Source organism: Neltuma alba, unplaced genomic scaffold (genome assembly GCF_004799145.2).
Source record: "Neltuma alba isolate B1F8T4 unplaced genomic scaffold, ASM479914v2 tig00010187_pilon, whole genome shotgun sequence".
Classification (NCBI taxonomy): domain Eukaryota; kingdom Viridiplantae; phylum Streptophyta; class Magnoliopsida; order Fabales; family Fabaceae; genus Neltuma; species Neltuma alba.
The window spans coordinates 363,048-389,411 of record NW_021635127.1 but is presented as its reverse complement, the minus strand read 5'-3'; the positions used below and the strand labels follow the sequence as shown (position 1 = coordinate 389,411).

Here is a 26,364-nt window from a genome sequence, read left to right as displayed (position 1 = left end):
GAAATGTTTGAAATGCCTCTCAGCTAAATTGTGATTTGGTCTGCTGAAATTGTCATTTGCTAAAGTAAATTTGTCATTTCCCATAGTCAACTTGTCATTTAGCATATCCTCAGCGAAGTTGTGATTTGGTCTACTGAAGTTGTCATTAGCTAAGTGAACTTGTTATTTTTCATAGTCAACTTGTCATTTGACTGAAAAGTATTTTAGACATTTCACCAAGATTTTATATTTACAATATGAGATTGTGTCTTTATTTATCGTTTTCCAAATTAAGAATCCCATATGTTGGGAGTTTTTATTTGCTATTTTTCCTAATAAATATTCATTTGGTCCCACTTATCCCTTTAAATACAGGCACGTGAATCGTCAGAGTATCAAGCAATCAAACAACAAGCAAAACCATGTCCACTAATTCCATCCTCAATTATTCTCTCTTTTTCCTTTCTTTCTTCTTCCTCATCTTCAACCTCTTTCTCAGAAAACGAAGATTCACAGATCTCCCACCCGGCCCTCCTTCTATTCCCATACTCGGAAATCTCCACCAGCTCAAGAAACCACTCCACCATCACTTTCATCGTATTTCCCAAAACTATGGTCAAATCTTTTCTCTCTGGTTCGGCTCTCGTTTGGTCGTGGTCAATTCTTCGCCATCCCTAGTTCAAGAATGCTTCACCAAAAACGATGTCGTTCTCGCCAACCGCCCTCTGTTTCTCACCGGAAAACACGTCGGCTACAACTACACCACCATCGTCTCCGCCCCGTACGGCGACCACTGGCGCAACCTCCGCCGAATCATGCTCCTCGACGTCCTCTCAACCCACCGTCTCAATTATTTCCTGGACATGAGAAGAGATGAGATGAAACGGCTCGTTCAAAAACTGGCTTATGATTCTCGTCAGGGTTTTACGAAGGTAGAACTAAGATCCAGATTTTGTGAGCTGACATTTAACACTATGATGAGAATGATTAGTGGGAAGAGATATTGGGGAGAAGATAGTGAAGTTGGGGATGTGGAAGAAGCAAGGAAGTTCAGAGAGATGATAAAGGAATTGATGAAGCTAGGAGGGGCAAATAATCCGGGAGAGTTCGTGCCAATACTGAGATGGTTTGATTTGGATAATTTGGAGAAGAAGTTGAAGAGTATCAGTGTTAGATTTGATGGGTTTTTGCAAGGACTTGTTGATGAGCATCGAAGTAGGAATACGAGTGGAAATACTATGATAAATCATCTCTTGAATTTGCAGAAATCACAGCCAGAATATTATACGGATCAAATTATCAAAGGTCTTATTTTGGTAAGCAGGCGCTATTGTTTTGGATTTTCTTTTTTTTCTTGTTGGTTTCATCGTGTTGTTTCTATTAATCATTTTCATTTTTTTTCTTTTTTACCGGATCCGGATTTTTGCAAATTGATTTAATTAAAGGCCAAGGAATGTCCCACACTTTGATGCTCTTTGAAATGCCCCATCCTTTGAAATTCTTTTCTCTTTTGTTCATTTGTTTATTGATCAATAGATTCTATGTAAAATGAGTAACATTTTGATTTTGATAGATTACAAGTATGAAATGGTATAGTAGTTTAAATTTTTAAGCTTTTTTAAAGAAGAATAGTCTAAGACGGTACAATTTTGATTTATTTTCTCTTAAAAAATTTAAATTTACACCATTTGATACCTCTAAGATCAAAATGTTACTTATTTTACATAGAATTGAATGACCAATGGACAAAAGAGAAAAATATTCGGAAACTTAGGACATATCAAGGGACATTAGAGAGTGATGCATTAGAAGCATCTTTGCCTAATAAAGACTTTTAAATGACATGTTTTTCACTTTTGATTTGGTTTGACTTCACATACAGGAAATGCTTCTTGCGGGAACTGACACATCGGCTGTAACTTTAGAGTGGGCAATGTCTAGTTTATTGAACCATCCAGAGGTATTAAGAAAAGCAAGGCATGAAATAGGCATGCAAATAGGAGAAGAACACTTGATAGATGAACAAGACATTACGAAGCTACCATATCTTCAAAACATTGTATCGGAAACATTTCGATTGCATCCGGCAGCCCCATTATTGTTACCTCACCTGTCTTCAGACGAGTGCACTATAGGAGATTATAACATACCACGTGATACTATTGTGTTGATTAATGCTTGGGCCATCCATAGAGATCCCAAATTATGGAGTGATCCGTTGAGTTTCAAGCCTGAAAGGTTTCAGAAAGAAGGCGAAGCTAATAAGTTAATGCAATTTGGATTGGGAAGACGAGCATGTCCAGGTTCAGGTTTGGCACAACGCACAGTAAGCTTGGCTTTGGGTTTATTGATTCAATGCTTTGAATGGAAACGAGCAAGTGAGGAAGAAATTGACATGACAGAAGGAGCAGGATTGACTTTGTCAAAAGTTATTCCTTTACAAGCAATGTGTAAGGCACAACAACGGATCATTAACAAGAGTTATTTTTGAAAGTATATGTGGATGTTTGTAGTCCTAATTAATTTTGCATTATGGCTTGTCATTGAAATTATATTACTTTGTTTTCTTATTAATTGTTCTTCTGGTTTTATTTATTAGTCACTTTTACCATGAATCAAGAAAAAAATCTTAAACTTCATTAACTATGCCATAAAATTTAATAATTTTTTAATTTTAATTTATTCTTATTTAATAGACATTATATATACCCTATGAAAATAAAATCTACTACTTAATAATAAATGAAGGATAAAATTATATATTTATATGAAAAATTTATTGATGTGACTTGTAAATATTACTACTTCTGATCTTTAATATAAGGGTTAGTTAATTAATTTGATTAAATTAAGAAGTTTGTTAAGTTAATTATCTATAATAAATAGGTGTTATCTTTTCTGTTAATCATGGTTTGTCATTGAAATTTATTATCTTGTTTTGTTATTAATTATTCTTCTGATTTTATTTATTAGTCACTTTCAACATGTTTTGTCAGGAATCAAGAAAAAATCTTAAACCTCGTGTGAAAAATTTACTGATGTGTTTTATAAGTAGTATGAAAGTAACCTCATACTACCTTATAAATAGGGCAAGAAGAAGATTGTGATTCTAGCTTATTAGAAGATACGGCACATAGTTGGGACATTTGCAAATCGATATTCACGCGAACGTAACCCATATCTACTGTAAGAACGCATCTACTAACGATAATCTTAACCATGATAGAGAAGGAATATGCCATCATTGGCATCCTATCCTGGTTAACTAAGAACAATCATCACACATAAGAGCTAAAATCACGGTAAAAAAGCACAGACCCATCTTGAGGCTCTGATGGTTGGAGAGAAAACAAGTTATCATTTATAAACAATCATCACATGCAAAGCCATATTAGAAAGGATGAACTTAATTTAACATAGTTATAGAGTTTCACGCCCTTCCTATAAACCATTGTTAACATGCATCTTGAATATCAAACACATTATTATAACAAAAAGTAACTTGAACTTCTCATTAAATATCAGTGGATCCACATAAAGAAGAAATCACATGTAATCTCAAGGCTAACTCACTACCAGCACTCTAATCCAGATAACAAAGGTCATTAATGTAATAAACACAAAACTAACATGTTCACGGTGGTGGATAACACTAACTCGAAAATGAGAAAATGCAAGTTCTTATGCATGGCAATGTACAAAATTAACTTAAATTCTTGACTAATGAACATTATATTTGCATTTGTAGCTGTCACGCTTCTAGAGCCTTCCCTAGTGGTCCTGCTAATGCGTTATTCTCTAAAAAGATGAAGATAGCGAGGTGAGACAAACATTTTAGTAACTAAATTATTATCTATTATATATGCCAACATGTGCTAATGAGGTGTTAGATAAGACCAAACAGTCAAAACAATCTAGTTGTAGCCAAGAGGTGTTAGATAGGACCAAACAGTCTAAACAATCTAGTTGTAGCCTAGGTATTAAAAACCGGACCAGTGAATGAACTGGTCAAGACACTGTGTTAAGGGTTAGTGGGTTAGATTAAAATCAAATCAGAGTTAGACCGGTTATAACTAAAATAATATAATTCTTAATTATATAGTACATATCTTAGATAAAATAATAACATAAAAACAAAATGATAATATAAAAAACGTTTAAATAATAATAAAAATAAGAGGCAATATAAAAATGAACATCCTTACAATCTTTTGATTTCGAAAAATTTATCATATATATAGATTGATTTTTTTTGCTTCTAAAAATAAACTATTGAATTAGAATATTTAAGTCTTTTTGTGTTAGATCTATCACCTATCTGTGTTTTCGATATCTATTAGACTTGTATACCTATGCATTAGATATTATTATAAAGTGAGTAAAACTGCATGGAAATACGAGATTAAAATTTTACTTTTCTTGTTTGCATTTAATTTTTACGTGTGACTTTCCAGCTTTGTCTCTTACCACGACAACATGCTTGACATTGATATTACCATTCATCTTTCCGCCCGCAAGCGCTTAGCCTTCTCTTCTTTCATCCTTCCTTTCCTTTCTCCTTTCTTCGTCTTCGTCTTTTTTCGTCTTCTGTAAGTTTGGTCCGCGTCTTTTTTTTTTTTTGGCCCCTCTCATTACCGATTTAGTTTCACCTTCTCCTCCCCATTAAGAACCATATTGCTCGTATTTTTTTTTATATTTCTTTTTAATTTTAAGTTTATTCTTCCTTCACCTACTTCTCTTAGTTTTTTTTAAGGTTTCTTTTTTCTCGTATGATGGAGTGGTGCCTTCATTAGAAAGCAAAAAAATGTAACCCAAGTAACCCGTCCAACCCATCGGGTTACTCGGGTTATGTTTGAGTCACGCTGGTTTGCTGATTTTCGGTTTGAACTGGCCTATCCGATCTGTGGTTTAATTCCATAGTTGTAGCATGCTTAAATCATTAATCAAGCAAATACATAACATAATAAGCTATATCATCATAAGCAGCTCAAGAGAACCCAAATTTATCCTTATATCATTCTTATTTTTGTTGACTAAACACCTCGCCATGTAATTACTCCAAAAGATCACTATGCATATGCATGTGATATCAATCAGTCAATGACTACAGAGCACATGATAGACTATGGGTTTCTTCTCAAAAAATTGTGGGGTGTCACAGTCTCTTATAGAAATGAGGGGGACAATAAAATGGTCAATCATAGAACTTCATATGGAAGCTAATATAGAGCTCCATATGAAAACTAATACCATGTGGCACATATATGATATAACTCCAATTTACCTCCGCCCCTAAAACCAAAATAGATATCACAGGTCCACCTCAAGCATAAGTCAACCAATTCAACATCGCACAAGATATCCGTATCCAAGAGCTCAAAAGCACACTTGTACAATTCCAATTCTTTCAAAACAAATATCCCACAAGATAGTTTTCATAAAACGAAAGATATATACCACCTAGCTTATACAGTCTAAAAATCTCAAAACTATTTATTAAATTATTCACCAACCTCATACTAGAATATGCAACAAATAGGCAATTAGTTATTTGGCTTCCTAGCTACTCAATCAAAGCACAATCAGGACCAGTGCAAAATGTAGTCTATCTATCAAATTTGAGCTTTTGACTCTCTCTAAACTATCTAACAAGTTACTCAAATCCATACCCATATAGTTCGTCTAAGATTCCAAGCAAGAACTTGCAAATGATCCTTTAGGGCTCCATTCTTTGGTTTATCTAGCTTAGACTAACCCTTAATTAAATAAATAATCCATGGGAATACGTTGGGAGCAATAAACCCCTTTTCAAGTAGCTCTTCTAAATGTTTCTTGAGTTTGGTAAGCTCTAATGGAGGCATATGGTATGGATATTAATATGATACTACTTCTAATACTAAATACAAGAGCTATATAATTAATTTAAGCTAGTTATTTAACTTACTTATAACGAATTCAAAAGGCAACTATATCTTTGGTCCTCTAACTTTATAAAAGGTCTCAATTTGGTTCTTTAATTTCATAAGTATCTTTTCAGTCCTTTAGCTCTATAATCATTAATCTTAAATGATGATTTTTTGGTGCCAATCATTGACAATCAAACTTAATATATCTATATTTAAGAATGTTTTGCCAACATTTAAAATTTCAATTTCAACATCTTTTATCAACAATGTTAGGCTTAGAGGACTGAAGAGACACTTTATAAATTTAATGGAGTAACATGATTAAATGACTAAATGTGTTCTTTTGCTTTTATAAAATAGTAGTATTGTTAACTCTGTTTTAAATCTGACTAAAGAAATCATGGGTGAAGGTGTTTAAAGCTTTTTGATCCTGATAGATGTGGTTGAAAGCCATTTAGCCGTCATACTGAATTGGATGGATTGATCTTCCATATCTACGATCCTATATGAGTATTCTTCCTTAAAAGACAGACAGTGCATGTGAATCTCTGTTTCTCCTTAGAAAACTTCAGTTTTCACTGTAACATCTGACAACTAGAATTGCCATGGTAACAGCGATGTTGCTAGCTTGGCAGAGTTATGTGCTATACGTGTCATCACGCCGGCAAGAAGCATATTGCAATAGTATCAAAGTCTATTATCAAATCTTTTGACGTTTTGCAGATTGAGATACTGTTTGAAGGCAAAGCTTGCACTGAAATCAGAGAAGCTGCGTTGGGTTTGACAAAACAGCTTGCACAAACTGCCCAAGAGACCTTTGAAAATTTTGAAGAAGCAGTTGAGAAAGATGCTACAAAAACTGCTGTGACAGATGGAACTGTCCATCCTTTGACCGGCTACGTGATTAAATATGTGAAATTTTTATTCCAGTAAGTCCATCTATTTTTGTCTAATTGCATTTCTGTTGCTAGATCATCCTATGGTATTAACTATTCTTGGGCGTTTGCATAGATGACAAAGCTCATCGTCCTTGTTTATTTTGTAGTAGTATATAAACCTGTTAATTTGATTAGTATATTTTCTTTTTTCTTAATTAGAATAAATTTTTATCTTTTTTTTTTCTGTTTCAAATTTTTCCATTCATTTTTCTTTTCAGATATCTTCAGTTTAATTGGATCATGGCAGTAATTATGATTTTTTTTCCCTTTCAATATCCATAATGGGGCATTTAACTTATGCTTATATGTTGGAGCTTGCTGCGGTGCTGTGGGACATGGATACACTAGAAGGCAAATTCTTCTGAGATGATATTTCTGGTCATTTCTTGGAAATGGAGTAACTGTCTTTGTCTGGACTGAAATATACATTTGAGGAATCTGAATTTGTCGTCTTAAAATTTTTTCCTGCTGTAAATTTAAATGACCAAGAAAAATGGCAACCCCTACTGCATTTTAAATCATTGCTTTGTTTATTTTCTAACAAGGGAAGCTCTAAGGAGCTCAATTGTGCATCAAATGGTCGCTGTAATTACTTTTGTTGATATGACAAGCGTGATCTTAGTTCCTAACATCATGCCCTACATTTCGCACCTTTCATTTCTGTCTTGAGCCATGATGAATCTGGACTTTTCCAAATTCAGATTCCATCCATCAAACCAAATGGGGAATCGTGAGATCCTACAAATATATATATACTACCTCCGGTCCTTAATATAAAATCCTGTTTGACTTTTATTTTGGTCCTAAATATAAGACCCTAATCCACTTTGTCTCTCGTATTTATACATTTTTTTTCATAGTCATTCTAACAATGATAGTTCTAGTCAATACACTTGATTAGCAAGAATATTTTAGGAAAAATAACACCTATTTATGACAAATAACTAACTCAACTTACTTCCTTAATCTCTTCAAATTAGTCAACTAGCTCTTATAATTAGGACCGGAGGTAGTATATTTTATTCTTTCCTTTTCTTTTTGCAAATAATGTTATTGACAATTTATGTTATATAATGGAACAAATATTAAGTACAAAGTGACCTCCTCATGTTACGAGGAAATATTAATATCCATTGTCATTTGTTTGTTATTTATTTATTCTAGTTGACGAAGGGTCAGACAACTACTTAATATCATGCATTGAAGATTTAGTTAGGATTACTTTCTTTTTCCTAAAGGAACGTCCACTTGATGCTGCCAGTTGTCATATACTAATACTAGTCCTAAAGATTAAGCTATGCATGCAAGTCAAATTGTGACTCATCAAATTAGTTGTAGGAGGTGTTTGGGTGATTACCCAAACCATGGTTTGGGAAAAAATTACCCAAACACCATAGAAAAAACTAAAACCATGGTTTTGGTAGAAGTAAAATTTTTTTGCTTTTGGAGGAAAAAGAAAGAGTGTAAGAACTTATGGGATATGTATCTTGTTGTTTTTAAAATAAAATAATATTTTTGTGTTGGTAAAATTTATTCGCTTTTTACAAAAAAAATTTTAATCTCATAATTTATAAATATATACACACATATTAATTATATTATCTTATATATTATTAATTATGTTAGTAAAAATTATTTTGTTAACAATTTTATTCTTTGAAATTAAAATATATTATAAAATCTATCTTTTATATAACTATCATATTAACTTATGTCTTTTTTAGTAATTTGTATATGTAAAAAGTGCTTCTGGTACCAACTATCCAAACACTCTCACTTCTCAGAATCACTTTTTTACAAAATCTATTCTTCAAAAAATCTATTCTTCCCAAAATCTATTCTCTAGCAGCTATTCTCCAAACTATAGTTTGGTTACATCCAAACACCCCCGTAGTTTGTTTGATGAAACCAGCTACTTGGATAAATTTAGTAATTTTAAAGCTCCCACATGTAACAAACCCTGAGGCACAAAATTGATATCTGGTCTATTATCAACCAGTTATTAGGGGCTCCACTATTTTCCTCAATTGGTTCGCAACCATAGGTGTGGAAGAAGTGGCATTAGTCATTCTAACTTCTCTAAAAGGTTCTCAATGTACCTTTGCTTGCATAAATGCAGCCCATCATGCTCAACAGTTTCTATGTCAAGGAGATAGTGTGATTCCTCCAATTCTTTTATTGTCTATTTGGTACGAGGGAAATGGAGAGAGGGGAGATGAGGAAAAATTTTAATTAATTCAATTTTAAAAAGATGAAAGAAGCGGGATCAAAAGTTTCTAATTAATTTTTTTCACTTATTTATCTTACATCTTCATATTCAAACTTTACAACCCCATTTTTCCAATTTTCAAAATCAAACTCATTAGAATTTTTCATTCTCTCCATTTCCCTCGTACTAAACATAAGGTTGATGAACAACTTGCTGTGCTCATGAACAATTCTAGCTAAACTTGAAAAATCACTTCCATTGACAATTCTATCATCTATGCAAACAAGAGTGAAAAAGATTTTATATTTATTACTTAACATGGTTAAGAAATTATCACATTTTGAATTTACAATACCCCCTAGCAACAGAGTCATGTGAAGTTTATCAGACCAAGCCCAAAGGGCTTGTTAAAGGCAATAGAGAGCCTTATTCAACTAGTGCACGTTTGGAGGCCTCTTTAAAATTGTTTTGGCGTAGAGAGGCAATAAACCCTTAAGATTACCTCAGGTAAACATTCTCCCCAACTCCCCATGTCAGAATGCATTACTCATGTTGAGTTGTCAAATTTTCAGCCAAAAGAAGCAGCAAGATTAAGGATTATCATTGTAGTAGTAGTCTTCACCATTGGGATAAATCATCATTTTCCTTGTAAGAGTACTGTCAATCTCAAGTTGCTGCCACTCTCTTGTTATCAGCTTGTTTAGAAGAGGTTCCCATCACATTCAAATTTAAGTCAGTTCAGTACAGTTGACACGATGGAATACCTAAGAATAAGACTGAAATCTGGTGGAATCCTTTGTCTGGCTTAGATAGCAAGCATTATGGATGGATAATAAATTTTTTTTTGGCATGTTAGGATCTGAGGGCTGTGCCATCCTAAATCCATGCATTATTGGTGGAAATTGCTACTTTTTATCCTATTTGGTGACTACAGGGCTTAAGTATATTGCTACTTCATATATCGTTGCGTCTTAGATCTTCATAAATTTGATCTGACCAGCTTCTACTTGATCTTCATAGCTACTGGTCCGCATTGAAGCAGCTTTTCCAAGAATTTGCTGAGAGAGATGAAACTTTAGAGCTGGCCTCGGTAACAATGCGAATAATGCAAGCTCTGCAAATCAATTTAGAGGGAAAATCAAAGCAGTATGAAGATCTTGCTTTGACTCATCTATTTCTCGTGAATAATATTCATTATATTGTCGGATTTGTATGTAGGTAAACCGCTTACTTGTATTATCTGTAGAGTTATTTGCATTTAATTTTTCTCTCCCTTTAATTTCTGGTTGATTTTAATTCTTATTTTTTTCCCATCTTTATTAGGTCTGACGCCAAGGATTTGTTAGGGGATGATTGGGTGCAGCGGCATGGGAGGATTGTGCAGCAGCATGCAAATCATTACAAAAGAAATGCATGGGCAAAGGTATTGTTCTCTTGATTTAGTTGGCCATAACGTCTTGGAGTTTATTTGGGTATTAATTTGGTCCTTGTTTACATCGACAATGATAGTATCACCAAAGGTAGGGACCTGCTTCTGGGATTGTAAAAAATGACAGCCCATTTTTTGGTTTCATGTCCATGAGAGCAACAGATGAGTTTCCCTTCATCTTTCAGCATAGATTCTATTACTGGAAAGGATGACATATCAGGTTGTCAAAATTTGTGAAAAGGTTTATAAACAGCTGTAGTTCTTGCGTTTAAGTTGCTACTGAATTTGGCATGCTGGGGATAAATTGTTTGAAATTTTGCTGGAATGGCTCAGTAATGTTGTGTTTGGATTAGGGAGTATTTGGGTTGGGATTTGAGCCAAATCCATTATTTGGGTAGATAACAATTCAAATCCAAATCCAAGTCAATTTTATTTATGCAATTCAAAAGCTTCATCATGTTAAATGTGAAGTAGTGGAACATAAAGAAGATATAAATTTCATCAATGTAAGCGGGGGTAATAAATTACAAGAATTGTGGGAGTTACATAAAAAAGCTGCTTCACTGTTGATAAGTTGATATCATGTTCATGTGCGGGTACCGCACATACATGCGCACACAAATATAGACTAGTCAATTGGGCTGGATTTGCAGTAGTTGTACTTTCCTCATACATGAAGTAATTTACGATTAGAAATGTACACAAGGAGTTTGGCTAAGCAAGTGTGAGATCGCACGTAGATTCCCCCCCCCCCCCCAAAAAAAAAATCCCATTCTTCGATAAGCACACATCGCAAAGATTATTTTATATTCAGAGATGTCCATTTTTTCGGTCATGAACTGATCTCTTCCTTGCTGGTACTTGTTATAATGTACTGTCGTGTTTTTATTTTGATCCCTTCATGCCATCATTGGCAAAACACAAAATGTCATCCTCTTTATAACTTTATTTTTTCTTTTCTGGTTTTTTCTCGCAAAGTAACTAAACTGTTGCTGAATTTTGATTCTTTCATTTGCAGGTACTTCAATGCCTCTCTATCCAAGGCCTGACCTCATCAGGTGGTGATGGAGGAACTAATAGCAGTGGTGCTTCAAGAGCAATTGTTAAAGACAGGTGGATTTTCTATCCATTGCATCTTGGGAAACTTTCTTCCAAGTGAAGTTTCCATCATCTGTCTTTTCTCAATTTCATTGGCATTCTATCACAGATTTAAGACTTTCAATATGATGTTTGAGGAAATACATCAGAAACAATCCCAGTGGACAGTTTGCGACACAGTTGCGAGAATCGCTTAGGCTTGGTGTTGCTGAAAGTCTTGTTGCCTGCTTATAGATCATTTGTAGAACGTTTTGGGTGCGTTCTCTGATTCTTAACCACTACATACACAAGACATCTTGCACCTAACGGCCTCTATAGTAAACGCTAATACATGGAAAGCATTTTGATTATCCTATCAAAAGCATTCCATTATCCAGTGTTTAATTCTCCAACTTTGTCTAAGTAATCTTTACCAGTTCTGTATGGTTACTTGTTTATTGATTTTAAGTACTCAACGGTTGATCTTGTTTGCATTTGATCTTTGTGGTTTCTTTTTCGCCTGATGAACCAATGCTTTCTTTCGTGTATATGTGAAACCTGGCGTGTAACAGGCCTCTTGTAGAGAATGTAAAGAATGCGCAGAGAATCATCAGATACACACCGGAAGATCTAGAAAGAATGCTGGGTGAATTTTTTGAAGGAAAAAGCATAAATGAAATGAAGCGGTAAATGAAGAATTGATAAGGTAGGCTTGTTTTTTTTTCGTGCTTCATCATTCATATGAAAGAACAGTGATATTCAATGGCTGAATGTATCTTCTCACTTGCATGTCAGAGGGAAGCAAATGAAAAGGAGTTACCATTTGTATCTATATGTCCCATTGATCCTTTTGAAGTGTAAGAATGTCCCTTGCTGCTTTTCAAGATTGCGTGTATAGTTATTTCGTTATAAAGTAAGCCTATGGTTGTTTAAGCTATGAAAATTTTCTTTTCTTTCTGAGAATGCGTATGTGGAGCCATGGATTCACTGCAAGAGCAATAGGTGTTTGAGATAAACACTGGAGAAATTCTTCTGGTCCTAATCGATAATAATTGTCCCAAGAGTCCACGGACAATGCAAAACTACTCCCCCCCCCCCCCAATTAAAGAGTTGTTTGCACATAATGCAAAATATATCCATCAAAGTATAAGTAAGAAGTCATGAATATTCTAGCTCGTATCGGGCTTTGTATTTGGATGTCACGGAAAACCCAAACCATGGTTTTATGTAATTTCATCCAAACACCCAAAAACAAAATCAAAAGGAAAAAAAAATCCAAAGTGACTATTGAACTAGAAACCATGGTTTGAAGGGCTGTAGCGACCTTGTTCAGGGATGTTTAGATGAAACCAAATCATAATTTAGAGGATAGATTTTGAAGAGAATAGATTTTATAAAAAAATGATTTTGAGAAGTGAAAGTGTTTGGATAGTTATTATCAGAAGTACTTTTTCTATGTGCAAATTACTAAAAGAACATAAGTTAATATGATAATTACATAAAGGATAGATTTTATAATATATTTTAATTTGAAGGAATAAAATTGTTAATAAAATAGTTTTTTACCAACATAATTAATAATATATAAGATAATATAATTAATAAATAATTAATATGTGTATATGTATTTATAAATTATAAAATTAAATATGTTTATAGAAAAATGATTATTTTTTCTAATAGAAAAATATTAATTTGCTTTAAAGATTTTAAACATGAAATCCTATAACATTTTTTCACAACTAGTTTTTATAACAACATACTACCTCTCATCTTTAATATAATTAATTAATTATTACTACATGTGTAAAAATATTTATAAAATATAAGATTAAAAATATTTTTGAAAAAGATGAATAATTTTTTGTAAACAGAAAAAAATAAATAAAAAAAGGGTACAATGTGACAACATACTACCTCTTTCTAGTAAAAAAAAAAAACAACGTACTACCTCTCTGAACAGTGAAGGACTGAAGGCAGAAGATTCAGGTTTGAAGGGTATATGTGTCTGGTAAAAAAAAAAAAAAAGATCCTCATATCCATATGGCACTCTCCAATTTTCTTCTAAAGGCAGATTTTTTATACTTCTTCCAAAACCATGGTTTTGATCCAAAACCATGATTTTGATTTTTTTATAGGTGTTTGGGTCATTTTTTTCCCCCAAATCATGATTTGGGGAGACATCCAAACACACCGAGGCGGTCTTGGGATTTGATCCCTCAGTTGTGCTCCCTCAATTAAACCTTTGTTGAGGGTGCTTCTTTCCGTTCAAAATATAAGAGATTAACAGGATAATTAATGATAATTATTTTATTTTTATCCCCTGTTATAAGGAGAAGATAAGAGAATTTCTCGATCACATTTTTGTTAAGGATAAAATACGTGTAATTTCTATCAATTGAATAAACGTTTAATGGATGGCAAAAAGAAAACACATTTTTAAAAAAGAGCTAAATAACATTTTATATTATGTACAGGAGTGATTATCCATTAGATTGTGAGCTAATGGCAATGAGATAGGCCATTTGTGGCTGCCTCTCAATAATACTGTCTTGGTTTTATTTATAAATCACTTTCAATATGTTTCACAAACAAAAAAATTTTAAATTTTATTAATTCTCATTTAAAATTCAATAATATTTTAACTTTATTTCTATTTAATATACATTATATCTTATATAAATAAAGTCAACACAATAATAAATGAAAGGTAAAATTATATATCCATACAAAAAATTTCTCTCAGTACCTTGTAAATAGAATAAAAAAATATATTTTCTCTGCTCCATAAATAGGATCATAGTACTATTGGAACATGAGAAGCCTATCCATACAATTCCTCAGTCCCCTGGATATTACTATATCTAATATTTATATAAAAAACCAATTAATTAATTTAGATAAATTAAAAATTAATTAAATTAATTATTTGTAATAACTATATATATGTATTAACTAAAATTATGTCTATAACTATTATAAGAAGTATTTTAAGGAAAATAAATAAATAAACATAGAAGATAAAATATCAAACTGATTTTTATATTAAAGAAATAGCTTGCAGTATCTTTGATTTAGCATTTACTCAGCCATTGACGCATTCAATGAGCCGATGAGGTGCGTGGACGCTTACAGCTCTTCCTTTTCCAGCCTGTCGAATTAAGCGTGAAGAGTCTTAGTTGTCGGGGGTGTTTGGCTATTTTCCCAAATCATGGTTTGGGAACCCCAAACCATGATTTGGAAAAATAGCCAAACACCCTATTTTAATTTCAAATCATGGTTTTGGGGGAAACCATGGTTTTACCTCCCAAAACCATGGTTTCGGATGAAGTTCTCCGGAGCTGCTTCTGGCTTAATTATTGATCGCTGATGGTGGGCCCAAGAAATATTACAGAAAGCAGTGTCAATTATTTGCCATTCCTTCACTCTTCCTCGATCCCACGCAACAGAGGTCCTTCACTCTCGGTGCTTCGCTCTGAAGAAAATAGAGCTCTTCGGTCCTTCACACCTCTGTCCTTCGCTCTTCGGTCCTTTGCTCTCGGCGGCAAAGCACACTCGACGGCGATAATTTGTTCCATCCTTGCAGAACTGGGTTCTGTAACGAGAGGGGTGAAGCCAGCATTCAAACACTCCGTGAGCAAACTCGCACGATTCACCTTTCTTGCAGTTACCTTTGCAACGAGAAGTTCTTCTCCGTGTGCTGCTTGGGTATCACCAATCAATTCAGCTTTCCCACGTTGCTTGGCGTGACGGTTTTCTCGAACAGCTGCTCACGCGCTTTCTGCGTCCTCTCAAAGCACGACCCTGCGCCGCCGTCCTTCCATGACTTCCCGTTGCTTCCCCCGGCCAAACCTCGGTTGCGCTTGCTCTGCTCGAGTTCGTCATTGTAGGTGTGCTTCCTCAGCATGTCCACGATCTCATCTTTGGAATGAGAGTTGAGGAAGGCCGTCTCAGTATCATCGTCCGACGCATCGTCAGAGCTGTTGCCGTTGAGGGGCTTGAAGTTGGTGACGGCATCCTTGCCGCGGAACCTCTGGGCGGCGATGTCGTAGGCTTTGGCAGCCTCATATTCCTCGTTGAACGTACCCAGCCAAACACGCTGGTGCTTCTCATATATCTGGGCCCCCCATCGTCCATTGGGTTGCGGCACCACTCCCTTGTATTTGGACGATGGCAGTTTCCTGGACTCAGCCTCAATAACGCTGCCATCGGAGTCCAAAACAGTGCTGGCGCCGCTGCCAACCCGGCAGAGACTATTTGGCGATGACTTGTGAGGCGTGACATTGAGCGGCGATACAGTAGTTATGGCCGAAGAAAGCGATATGGACACCGAATCACTCGTCGTGCTTTCATCTACGCAACTACTTGCATCCATGTTTGCTTCTTATCTATGGTATGTGTGAGGAAAGCAAAAGAAGGAGAGGAAGAGAGAGAGAGAAGGAAGAAGGTATATGATATTTTGGACTAGAGGAGCAGCGAAGAGGAGAGAGAAGTGTGGGAATAGAGGAAGAGGAAGGAATATATATATATATATATATATATTTATATATATATATATATAGGGAAGAAGGTGTGTGGGGGCGGGGGGCTGTAATATATAATATTGGGGATAAAATGAAATGAAAAAGGAGAGTATTAAAATTATGAGGGGATAAGTCCAACTATGGTTTAAAATATCTATTGGTTTCATTTATTAGATCAACATCCATTTCTGATCCTGGTTTCATTCAGTTTGAACAAGAAGGTTTTTATGCAAAAGAAAAAAATTATGGGATTTCATCTTTAAAATCTTTAAGAAATAATAATTTTTTTTGGCAAAATAAATCATTTTCCTAAAAAACATATTTAATTATTTTATTAATATATATATACACATTATTTTTTTATTATTTATGTCTTATTTATTATGTTGTCAAAATATATATTATTAACAAATTTATTACTTCAAATAAATATATATTGTGAAATATATCTTATATGTAATTATCATTTAAACTTATGTCCTTTTTAGTAATTTCTACATATCAAAAAGCACTTCTGATAACAACTATCCAAACACTCTCATTTTATCAGAATCACTTTTTCAGAAAATCTATTCTCTCAAAATCTATTCTCTCTATAAGCTATTCTCCAAACCATGGTTTGGCCTCATCCAAACACCCCGTCGTCACTTTTCCAAACCCAAAACAAGGAAGCTCAAAAAATTATAAAAAAAAAACTAAAAATAAATCCTGAATGTACAGTGATTTAACTGTGGGTACCAATGGCTCTTCACGGGCCATATTATTTTATTCAATATTACTTCTGGTCCTAAATATAAAAGCTACTTGACTAATTTGAGTAGATTAAGAAAACAAGTTAGTTATTTGTAATAAATAAGTGTTGTCTTTTCTAAAATATTCTTACTAATCAAGTCTCCTGGTTAAAACTATTATTATTAGAAGGATTATCTTAATAAATAAATAAATAAATATGAGAGACAAAATTATTGGAGTCTTATATTTAGGATCAAAACAAAAGTCAAATGAGATCTTATATTAATGACTGGAGGTAGTATTTTGGTATTTTTGTGACATGCAGGTATACACACATAATACATATAAATACTTGTGCATACATATATTCTTTTTAACCTTATATATAAGCCACTTTTAACTAATTTATGAGAAATAAGAAAATTGGTTAATTTAGTTAATATTTCATAAGAATTAAGATGCTAATCTACTTATGAAGTATCCTATCATGAGCGTCTAACACCATAAACTTTTCTTAAATGTAAAAGTATACATGAAGTTTTTAAAACAGTACAAAAATATCATGGTTGTTAAGTCAACTGATATTGATTGTTTAGTAAACATATAGATCAAGAAAATAATGCAAAAATACATATCAAGATTTTAAAATGGTTACGAAAATGCCATGGTTGTTGAAAACTTCATATATATTTTTATACCATTTTAAAAATATCATGTGCATTTTCTATAATGTTTTTTGGTTGACATATGTGTTAAACAGTGAACACTACTTGACTTAATGTTTGATAGTTTTGCATTATTTTGAAAATTTCATGTGTAATTAGGTATCTAAAAAAAATTTAATAATGTCTCCTGCTCTTGGATGAATACTTCATAGATAAATTCATACTTTAATCCTATTTTAAAATCATCTCGTCTTTTAAATATTATCCTTAATTAACCAGCTTAAGTCAAACAATCTTATTTATCTATTCTGATCTTGCTGTCCACTATAATTATATTTCTTAATAGAAGGCCGTTGTAGTAGATTTTGTAAAATTACTTATAAATATGGAAGCATGTACGTATCTTTGGATGAGAAGAAAATTAGAAAAGAAAAAATACTAAAAAGAAAACCCCTAAAATAATTTTTTTTACTGTTTTTTGAGCTTTTACTTCTCAATATTTCTTCCCTCCTATTTTTCTTTCACTTTTCTCGCCGCCAAACATAAAAATTAACTTAATTAATAAAACCGAAATGAATATATTTTAGAAAACTGGGAATATGTGTGTATTCAAAATAATGCTAACCAACCAACTAAAGCTAAGTCTAACAGAAAGGGCTAACTCGTCACAAACGTGACAAACTAATGTTTAAATTTTCTTTAGGAGAAGTATCCATATTTAGTACTTGATAATACCTCAAATGTGATTACTTTTAATTTGAGAATGATGCTAACAATGTCTTGTTATTAGGTTTGTTGTAATTTTAATCTCATTTAATTTTTTTATATATTTTAATATTATTTAAATGTTTCCAACTAATACATTTTTCTTTTTTAAAAAATTCAAATTATATATTCCACCGTGGAAAAAGACATTTTGAAGTTATATATATGTGCGTGCGCGTGTGTGAGCGTGTGAGTGTGTGAGACTAAGAACAGTTCACTTAACTTTATGCAAGCAAAAAACAAAAACAAAACAAAAACAAAAGGATAAACATCCATTTGGTCCCACGCATCCCTTTAAAAATACGCACATGAATCATCAAACTGATCAAAGTATCAAGCAATCAAGCAAACAAGGAAAAACATGTCCACAGGTTCCATCATCAATTATTCTATCTTTTTCCTTTCTTTCTTCTTCCTCATCTTCAACCTCTTTCTCAGAAAACGAAGATTCAGAAATATCCCACCAGGCCCTCATTCTATTCCCATACTCGGAAATCTCCACCAGCTCAAGAAACCACTCCATCATCACTTTCATCGTGTTTCCCAAAACTATGGTCAAATCTTTTCTCTCTGGTTCGGCTCTCGTTTGGTCGTGGTCGTTTCGTCACCATCCCTAGTTCAAGAATGCTTCACCAAAAACGACGTCGTTCTCGCCAACCGCCCACCGTTTCTCACCGGAAAACACGTCGGCTACAACTATACCACCGTCGTCTTCGCCCCGTACGGCGACCACTGGCGCAACCTCCGCCGCATCATGGTCCTCGACGTCCTCTCAACCCACCGTCTCAATTATTTTCTGGACATGAGAAGAGATGAGATGAAACGGCTCATTCAAAAATTAGCTTATGATTCTCGTAAGGGTTTTACGAAGGTAGAACTAAGATCCAGCTTTTCTGAGCTGACTTTTAACACTATGATGAGAATGATTTGTGGGAAGAGATACTGGGGAGAAGATAGTGAAGTTGGGGATGTGGAAGAAGCAAGGAAGTTCAGAGAGATGATAAAGGAACTGGTGAAACTAGGAGGGGCAAATAATCCAGGAGAGTTCCTGTCAATACTGAGATGGTTTGATTTGGACAATTTGGAGAAGAAGTTGAAGAGTATTAGTGTTAGAGTTGATGGGTTTTTGCAGGGACTTGTTGATGAGCATCGAAGTGGGAATACAAGTGGAAATACTATGATCAATCATCTCTTGACTCTGCAGAAATCACAGCCAGAGTATTATACAGATCAAATTATCAAAGGTCTTATTTTGGTAAGCAAGCGCTATTGTTTTGGATTTTGGTTTCATTGTGATGTCTCTATTAGTCATTTTCATTTTGTCATTTTGTTCTTTTTTTATTGGATCCGGATTTTTGCAAATCAATTTAAGGCCAAGGATGTCCCACTGTTTGATGCTGTTTGTAGTGCCCCATCATTTTAAATTCCTTTTTCTTTTGTCTATTTGTTCATTGATCATTAGATTCTATGTAAAATGAGTAACATTTTGATTTTGATAGATTACAACTATGAAATGGTATAGTAGTTTTAAATTTTTAAGCTTTTTTAAAGAAAAATAGTCTAAGACGGTACAATTTTGACTTATTTTCTCCTAAAAAATTTAGATTTACACCATGTGGTACCCGTAAGATCAAAATATTACTTATTTTACGTAGAATTGAATGACCAATGGACAAAAGAGAAAAATATTTGGAAAGCCGGGACATTAGAGAATGGAGCATTTGAAGCATCTTTGCCTAATAAAGACTTTTAAATGACATGTTTTTTCACTTTTGACATGGTTTGACTTCACATACAGGTAATGCTTCTTGCTGGAACTGACACATCGGCAGTAACTTTAGAGTGGGCAATGTCTAGTTTATTGAACCATCCAGAGGTATTAAGAAGAGCAAGGCAAGAAATAGACATGCAAATAGGAGAAGAACACTTGATAGATGAACAAGACATTATGAAGCTACCATATCTTCAAAGCATTGTATCAGAAACATTTCGATTGCATCCAACAGCCCCATTATTGTTACCTCATCTGTCTTCAGATGAGTGCACTATAGGAGATTATAACATACCGCGTGATACTATTGTGTTGATTAATGCTTGGGCCATCCATAGAGATCCCATATTATGGAGTGATCCATTGAGTTTCAAGCCTGAAAGGTTTCGGAAAGAAGGCGAAACTAATAAGTTAATGCAATTTGGATTGGGAAGACGGGCATGTCCAGGTTCAGGCTTGGCACAACGCACAGTAAGCTTGGCTTTGGGTTTATTGATTCAATGCTTTGAATGGAAACGAGCAAGTGAGGAAGAAATTGACATGACAGAAGGAGCAGGATTGACTTTGTCAAAAGTTATTCCTTTACAAGCAATGTGTAAAGTACAACAATGGATCATTAACAAGGGTTGTTTTTGAAAGCATATGTGTATGTTTGTAGTCCTAATTAATTTTGCATTATGGCTTGTCATTGAAATTATATTACCTTGTTTTCTTATTAATTGTTATTCTAATTTTATTTATTAGTCACTTTTACTGTGAATCAAGAAAAAAAAATCTTAAACCTCATTAACTATGCCTCAATATTGGTGTTTGAGATAAAAACTGGAGAAATTCTTCTGGTCTTAATCGATAATAATTGTCCCAAGAGACCACAGACAATGCAAAACTTTTTTTTTCCCAATTAAAGAGTTATTTGCACATAATGCAAAATATATATATAGAAGTATAAGTCAGAAGTCATGAATATTCTAGCTCGTATCGGGCTTTGTATTTTTAGATAAAACCAAACTATGGTTTGGAGAATAGTTTCTAAAAAATAGATTTTGAAAGAATAGATTTTGTGAAAAAGTAATTTTGATAAAATAAAAATGTTTAAGTGGTTGTTATCATAATCATTATTTTCTGCATAAATTACTAAAAAGAAAGTACTACTTTAATATGATAATTATATAAAAAATAGATTTGAATTTATATTTTTGTTTGAAATAATCAATTGTATATAAAAAAATATAATTAATTAATATTACCTCTCGTTCCTAATACAAGAGTTAATTAGATATTCAATTTGATTCTGAATATAAAATCCCAATCTACTTTATCTCTTATATTTATCTATTTTTTATATTCTAAACCATGGTTTTATACCTTCAAAAGCAAAAAAATTTCACTTTATGAAAAACCATAGTTTTATATCCCAAACGATAGTTTTCAATTCTAAAGTGATTTTGGCAAAAATCATGGTGTTTGGCTACTTTTTTTTTCTTCCCCCAAATCATGGTTTTGATGAAAAAGTGATTTTACAAAAAATTAACATGTTTGGATAGTTAGATCCCCAAATTATGGTTTTACCTTTCAAATCATGGTTTTGCCTGGTACCCAAACACCCCCTATATCTCATCTCTTGGTTGGAGGGGATTGAGGAATTGTATGGATAGGCTTCCCATGTTACAATGGTACTCCTCTGGTATTATTTATAGTGTTGAGAGAATATATTTTTTAATCCTATTTATTAAGACAGAGAAATTTTTTATATGGATGTATAATTTTACCCTTCATTTATTATTATACTGACTTTGTTCATATGAGATATAATATATATTAAATAGGGATAAAGTTAAAAAATTGTTGAATTTTAAATGAGAGTTAATAAAATTTAAGGTTTTTCTTGATTTGTGTAAAATATATTAGAAGTTATTTATAAATAAAACTAGAACTGTATTATTGAGAGGCAGCTGCAAATGGCCTATCTCGTTGCCATTAGCTTGTCCCCATGTACATAATATGAAATGTTATTTAGGGCCTGTTTGGGTATCATTTAAAACCATGGTTTGAAAGGCATAACCATGATTTGGATCAGGTGATATCTAAACAGCCTCATAGAAAATGTCTCTGTCTTAGCATTTACTCAGCCTGGAACGGAGCAATACCCATGGTTGGTTGGATATTGTTATATCTCATATTTATATAAAAAATAATCGATTAATTTGAGTAGATTAAAAAATTAATTAAATTAGTTATTTGTAATAACTGTATATGTGTATTAACTAAAATTACTACTGGATAAAACTTTTAATATGTGTAACTGTTACAAAAAAACATTTAAAAAAATAAATAAATATGAGAGATAAAATATCAAATTATTTTTATATTAAAGATATAACTTGTAGTATCTTCGACTTAACATTTACTCATTGACGTACTCGATGACGTGCGTCTTCCTCCTCCAGCCTGTCGAATTAAGTGTGGAGAGTCTTGGTCGTCGTCGCTTTTCTAAATGCCCAAAACAAGAAAGTTCAAAAGATTTTTAAAAAAAACCTACCCAAAAAAAAAATCCAGAATGTACAGTGATTCAACGGTGCTTACCAATGGCTCTTTACCTGCCATATTATTTTATTCAATATTTTGGTATTTTTGTGACATGCGGGTATATACACATAATTCATATACATACTTGTGCATACATATATTATTTTTCACCTTATATATGAGCCACTTTTAACTAGTTTATGAGAAATAAGAAATTGGTTACATTTAGTTAATATTTTATAAGAATTAAGATGCTAATCTACCTATAAGTATTCTGTCATAAGTTTATAACACTATAGACTTTTTTAAGTGTAAAAGTATACATGAAATTTTTAAAAGGATATAAAAATGTCATGACCGTGAAGTCAACTCACATTGACTGTTTAGTAAACATATAGATTAAGAAAATAATGCAAAAATACATATCAAGATTTTAAAATGCTACGAAAATACCACGATCTTAAGAACTTTATATATATTTTTTATACCATTTTAAATTTTCATATGCATTTTTTATAATGTTTTTTGATTGACATATTTGTTTAAACAGTGAACACCAGTTGACTAATGGTTTGATAGTTTTGCACTATTTTCAAAAATCTATGTGTACTTAGATTCCCAAAAAATTTAATAATGTCTCGGCTCTTAGATGAATACTTCATAGATAGATTCATACTTTAATCCTATTTTAAAATCATCTCATCTTTTAAATATTATCTTTAATTAACCAACCTAAGTCAAACAATTTTATTTATCTATTCTGATATTGCTCTCCATTATAATTATACTTCTTAATATGAGGTCGTTGCTTAAAAATAGTTGCTTGCAGTAGATTTTGTAAAATCACTTATAAATATGGAAGCCCGTGCTTATCTTTGGATGAAAGAAAACTAGAAAAGAAAGAATACTAAAAGAAAAAAAACCCCCAAAATATTTTTTTACACTATTTTTGAGCTTTTGTTTTTCAATATTTCTTCCCTCCTATTTTTCTTTCACATTTTTCTCCGTCAAACATAAAAATTAACTTACTAATAAAATGGAAATGAATACATTTTAGAAATTTGGGAATATGTGTGTATTCAAAATGATGCTAACCAATCAAGTTAGAGTTGAGTTAGCAGAAAGGGCTAGCTTGTCACAAACGTGACAAACCAATGTTCAAATTTCTTTTAGGAGAAGTATCCATATTTAATGCCTAACAGTGTCCCAAATATAATTACTTTCAATGTGTGAATGATGCTAACTCTAACATAACATCTTCTTTACACCCAGAGTACACATTTGGAAACATTAAAGTTTCGGTGAATCCATTGCAAGCCTGTAGATTAAAATTTTTAGTTAAAATTCTCATGTATCATTCACTTGAAATTCCAGATTTTTAGGTTCAATTTTGATAAATTATAACTAATTCTAGAAAAATTATATCGAGACAGTTCATATTTCTATCTGAAGCTCTTTAAATCCTCTACATGGAAAAATAATCATTGGCTCATTCCTTGCCCAATTCGTGCATTTTAGCACGTAAAGTTTACCGTCCATTTGGTCAATTTACTAATTTTCAGAATTCTAGGCTGATTTTGATCAACCGTAACTTCTAGTATACACATATAATTCAAGTGATCTAATACTTATTTTAAAGCTCTGGATGTGTACTAATTACTCACCAAATTTTATAAACAAACTCGTTCATTTACTAAGGATTTGCTCTGTTTCAATTTAACTGCTCACTTAGGGGTATCTTATCCCCTTAACTTGTAATAACAAATCATAATAAATTCAATACATATGCAATACCAATCCAACATTGTATTAATCATTCTTATGTAGAATTATAGTCCATCATACATGCCAATAACATTAGTTCCAATGCATATTACTAATTGGCACATATAATCTCATAATCACGTATCATTACATAACATAATAGGCCTCTAGTCCTTAATATAGGATTTAATTGTCAAGTTAATTTTAGTCCTAAATATAATATCGATTCTTTATATTTATTAATTTTTCTTAAATTATCCCTATAGACACACTCTCAACTATAATCAAGTAGAAGAGAGAGGGAGGATATTAAGGAAGATGATTATGGTGTTTTCAGAAAAACATATCATATTTCTTATAATTAACCAACTTACCTAACTTCCTTAATCTAATCAAATTAGTTAAATAAGTCTTATATTAAGAACCGGAAGGTTGTAATACACTATTTCACATTTCTTCCTTTCTTTCTTTGTTCTCCTCTGAGCATTGCTTTCCCATCAGCATAACCTATTATGTTTTGTTAAGCAACAGTGAGATTCGGGAAGAATCTTAATAGTAAACATTACCCAAATGCATGCAAGACAAATTCAAGTGTATGACATGTTTGGTTTCACATACTTTCATGCTCCAAAATAATATCATATTCATACGCTCAACATTACATATATGCATGCCCATGAATTAAACAATGCATACAGAAACATTTAAGCATTCATAATTTTAAATCATTATCAAACATCATCAACACACAAGCTATATGTCAAGCATTCAAAAGGGTAACTTCACTACCTTGTATGCTTTAAGTTTTCCTCTTGCTCCATTGCTTCCAATATTGAGGTAACCTGTTCAGCCTTTGCTATTCCTCTTCATTGATGTCTCATGATCCTAAATAAATCAGCACATCATTACCATTTATTCATTAGAGCTATGGTAACCAACAGTGTCAACAATTTGTTTTCTTTGAACTATATCAACACCTAACTTCTAAGCTTGATTTTCAAATTTTCTAAACTTAATTTCACATACTATTCCTACACAATTTTTCATGTAGAATCCATTTTTAGGCTCAAAATAAACAAAATCCAGTTCTTTCCTATGAACAAGCCTTGGCTGAAACTATAGGGTGTTAAGGCAAAATTTTCATTTTCAGTTCTAATGCTTTCAAACTTACTTTCTCACCTTTACGCCACACAATTTTTCATTCTAAACACATTGGAAGCATCAAAATCATCAAAATCCAACCCTATCTTAAACCCCAAGTCTGGTCAAAATTCACACAAAGTTAAGGGGAAGTTGGATTTCTTACAAACTCATCACAAAACCACTTGATTCAAGTTTGTTTCTACCTCTTGATCATTAAGCTAATGTAAATCCAATCTTTTCTAACTAGAATATATTTGAATAGCAAGCTCAACAAGGGTTTTCATCCTCTTAAACTCAACAAAATCCATACCCAAGTTTAACAACAATTAAGGTACCAAAAACTACATCAAAGATTATAATCATACCTTGTTTTGGAGTTTGAACTTGCATAGAATCACTTGGCTTCCTCTCTTCCTTCCTCTTTCTCTCTCTAGAATTCATTTTGTAAGAGTTTTCTCATTGTTTCCATAAGCTTGGACAAAAATGAGGGGAGGGGAGGGGAGGGGTATTTATAGACTTCATGAACAAATCCTAACCATTAATCTTAAAATTGTAAGATTAAATCTTGACCATTCATTTTGCCTCTTAATCTTGTGATGACATGTGTCATTATAACATCATGCTTGCATCATCTTGATGATGTCATGCTTACATCATGTGCCATGTGTCTCTCTTTTATTTTATCTTTCATGTCAACCGTACATACAATACCTTCTGTTCCCATCTAATTGTACATATAATCTTTTATATGTTCCTTCATCATTTTGGCATTAAAATAGGGAGAAATTAATAGGAAATTCGTGCAAAATGTAGCCCCTAGGTATTCATTCACCTATCTTGCTATTTTACACCGTATCGGGAACTTTTTCAGGTCTTGATTTACCCTATACCACTAGGACATGTTCTGGCATCCTTTCCTCATCTCAAATAAATTCAC

At 32.8% G+C, this 26,364-nt stretch overlaps 2 protein-coding genes and 2 pseudogenes across 2 annotated transcripts; 3 read left to right on the top strand and 1 right to left on the bottom strand.

Moving 5' to 3' along the window:
• Window positions 1–401: 401 nt before the first annotated feature.
• LOC114754724 (cytochrome P450 81E8-like) lies at window positions 402–2,470 on the top strand. Its single transcript, XM_028943543.1, has 2 exons — window positions 402–1,295; window positions 1,862–2,470. The coding sequence occupies exons 1-2, from the start codon at window positions 402–404 to the stop codon at window positions 2,468–2,470; spliced, it is 1,503 nt and encodes a 500-aa protein (XP_028799376.1).
• A 7,912-nt stretch (window positions 2,471–10,382) lies between these two features.
• On the top strand, window positions 10,383–12,345 carry LOC114754736 (exocyst complex component EXO70A1-like; annotated as a pseudogene).
• A 2,640-nt stretch (window positions 12,346–14,985) lies between these two features.
• On the bottom strand, window positions 14,986–16,063 carry LOC114754735 (AP2/ERF and B3 domain-containing transcription factor RAV1-like; annotated as a pseudogene).
• Window positions 16,064–18,553: 2,490 nt separating this feature from the next.
• On the top strand, window positions 18,554–20,734 carry LOC114754733 (cytochrome P450 81E8-like). Its single transcript, XM_028943552.1, has 2 exons — window positions 18,554–19,478; window positions 20,022–20,734. Exons 1-2 carry the CDS (start codon window positions 18,585–18,587, stop codon window positions 20,628–20,630), a joined length of 1,503 nt encoding a protein of 500 aa, XP_028799385.1. The 5' UTR covers window positions 18,554–18,584; the 3' UTR covers window positions 20,631–20,734.
• The last annotated feature ends 5,630 nt before the right edge of the window (window positions 20,735–26,364 follow it).

Coding starts and splice junctions, on each gene's coding strand:
- LOC114754724 (XM_028943543.1), top strand. CDS start 402: ATGTCCACTAATTCCATCCTCAATTATTCTCTCTTTTTCCTTTCTTTC. Junction 1,296..1,861: donor TTATCAAAGGTCTTATTTTG/GTAAGCAGGCGC, acceptor CTTCACATACAG/GAAATGCTTCTTGCGGGAAC.
- LOC114754733 (XM_028943552.1), top strand. CDS start 18,585: ATGTCCACAGGTTCCATCATCAATTATTCTATCTTTTTCCTTTCTTTC. Junction 19,479..20,021: donor TTATCAAAGGTCTTATTTTG/GTAAGCAAGCGC, acceptor CTTCACATACAG/GTAATGCTTCTTGCTGGAAC.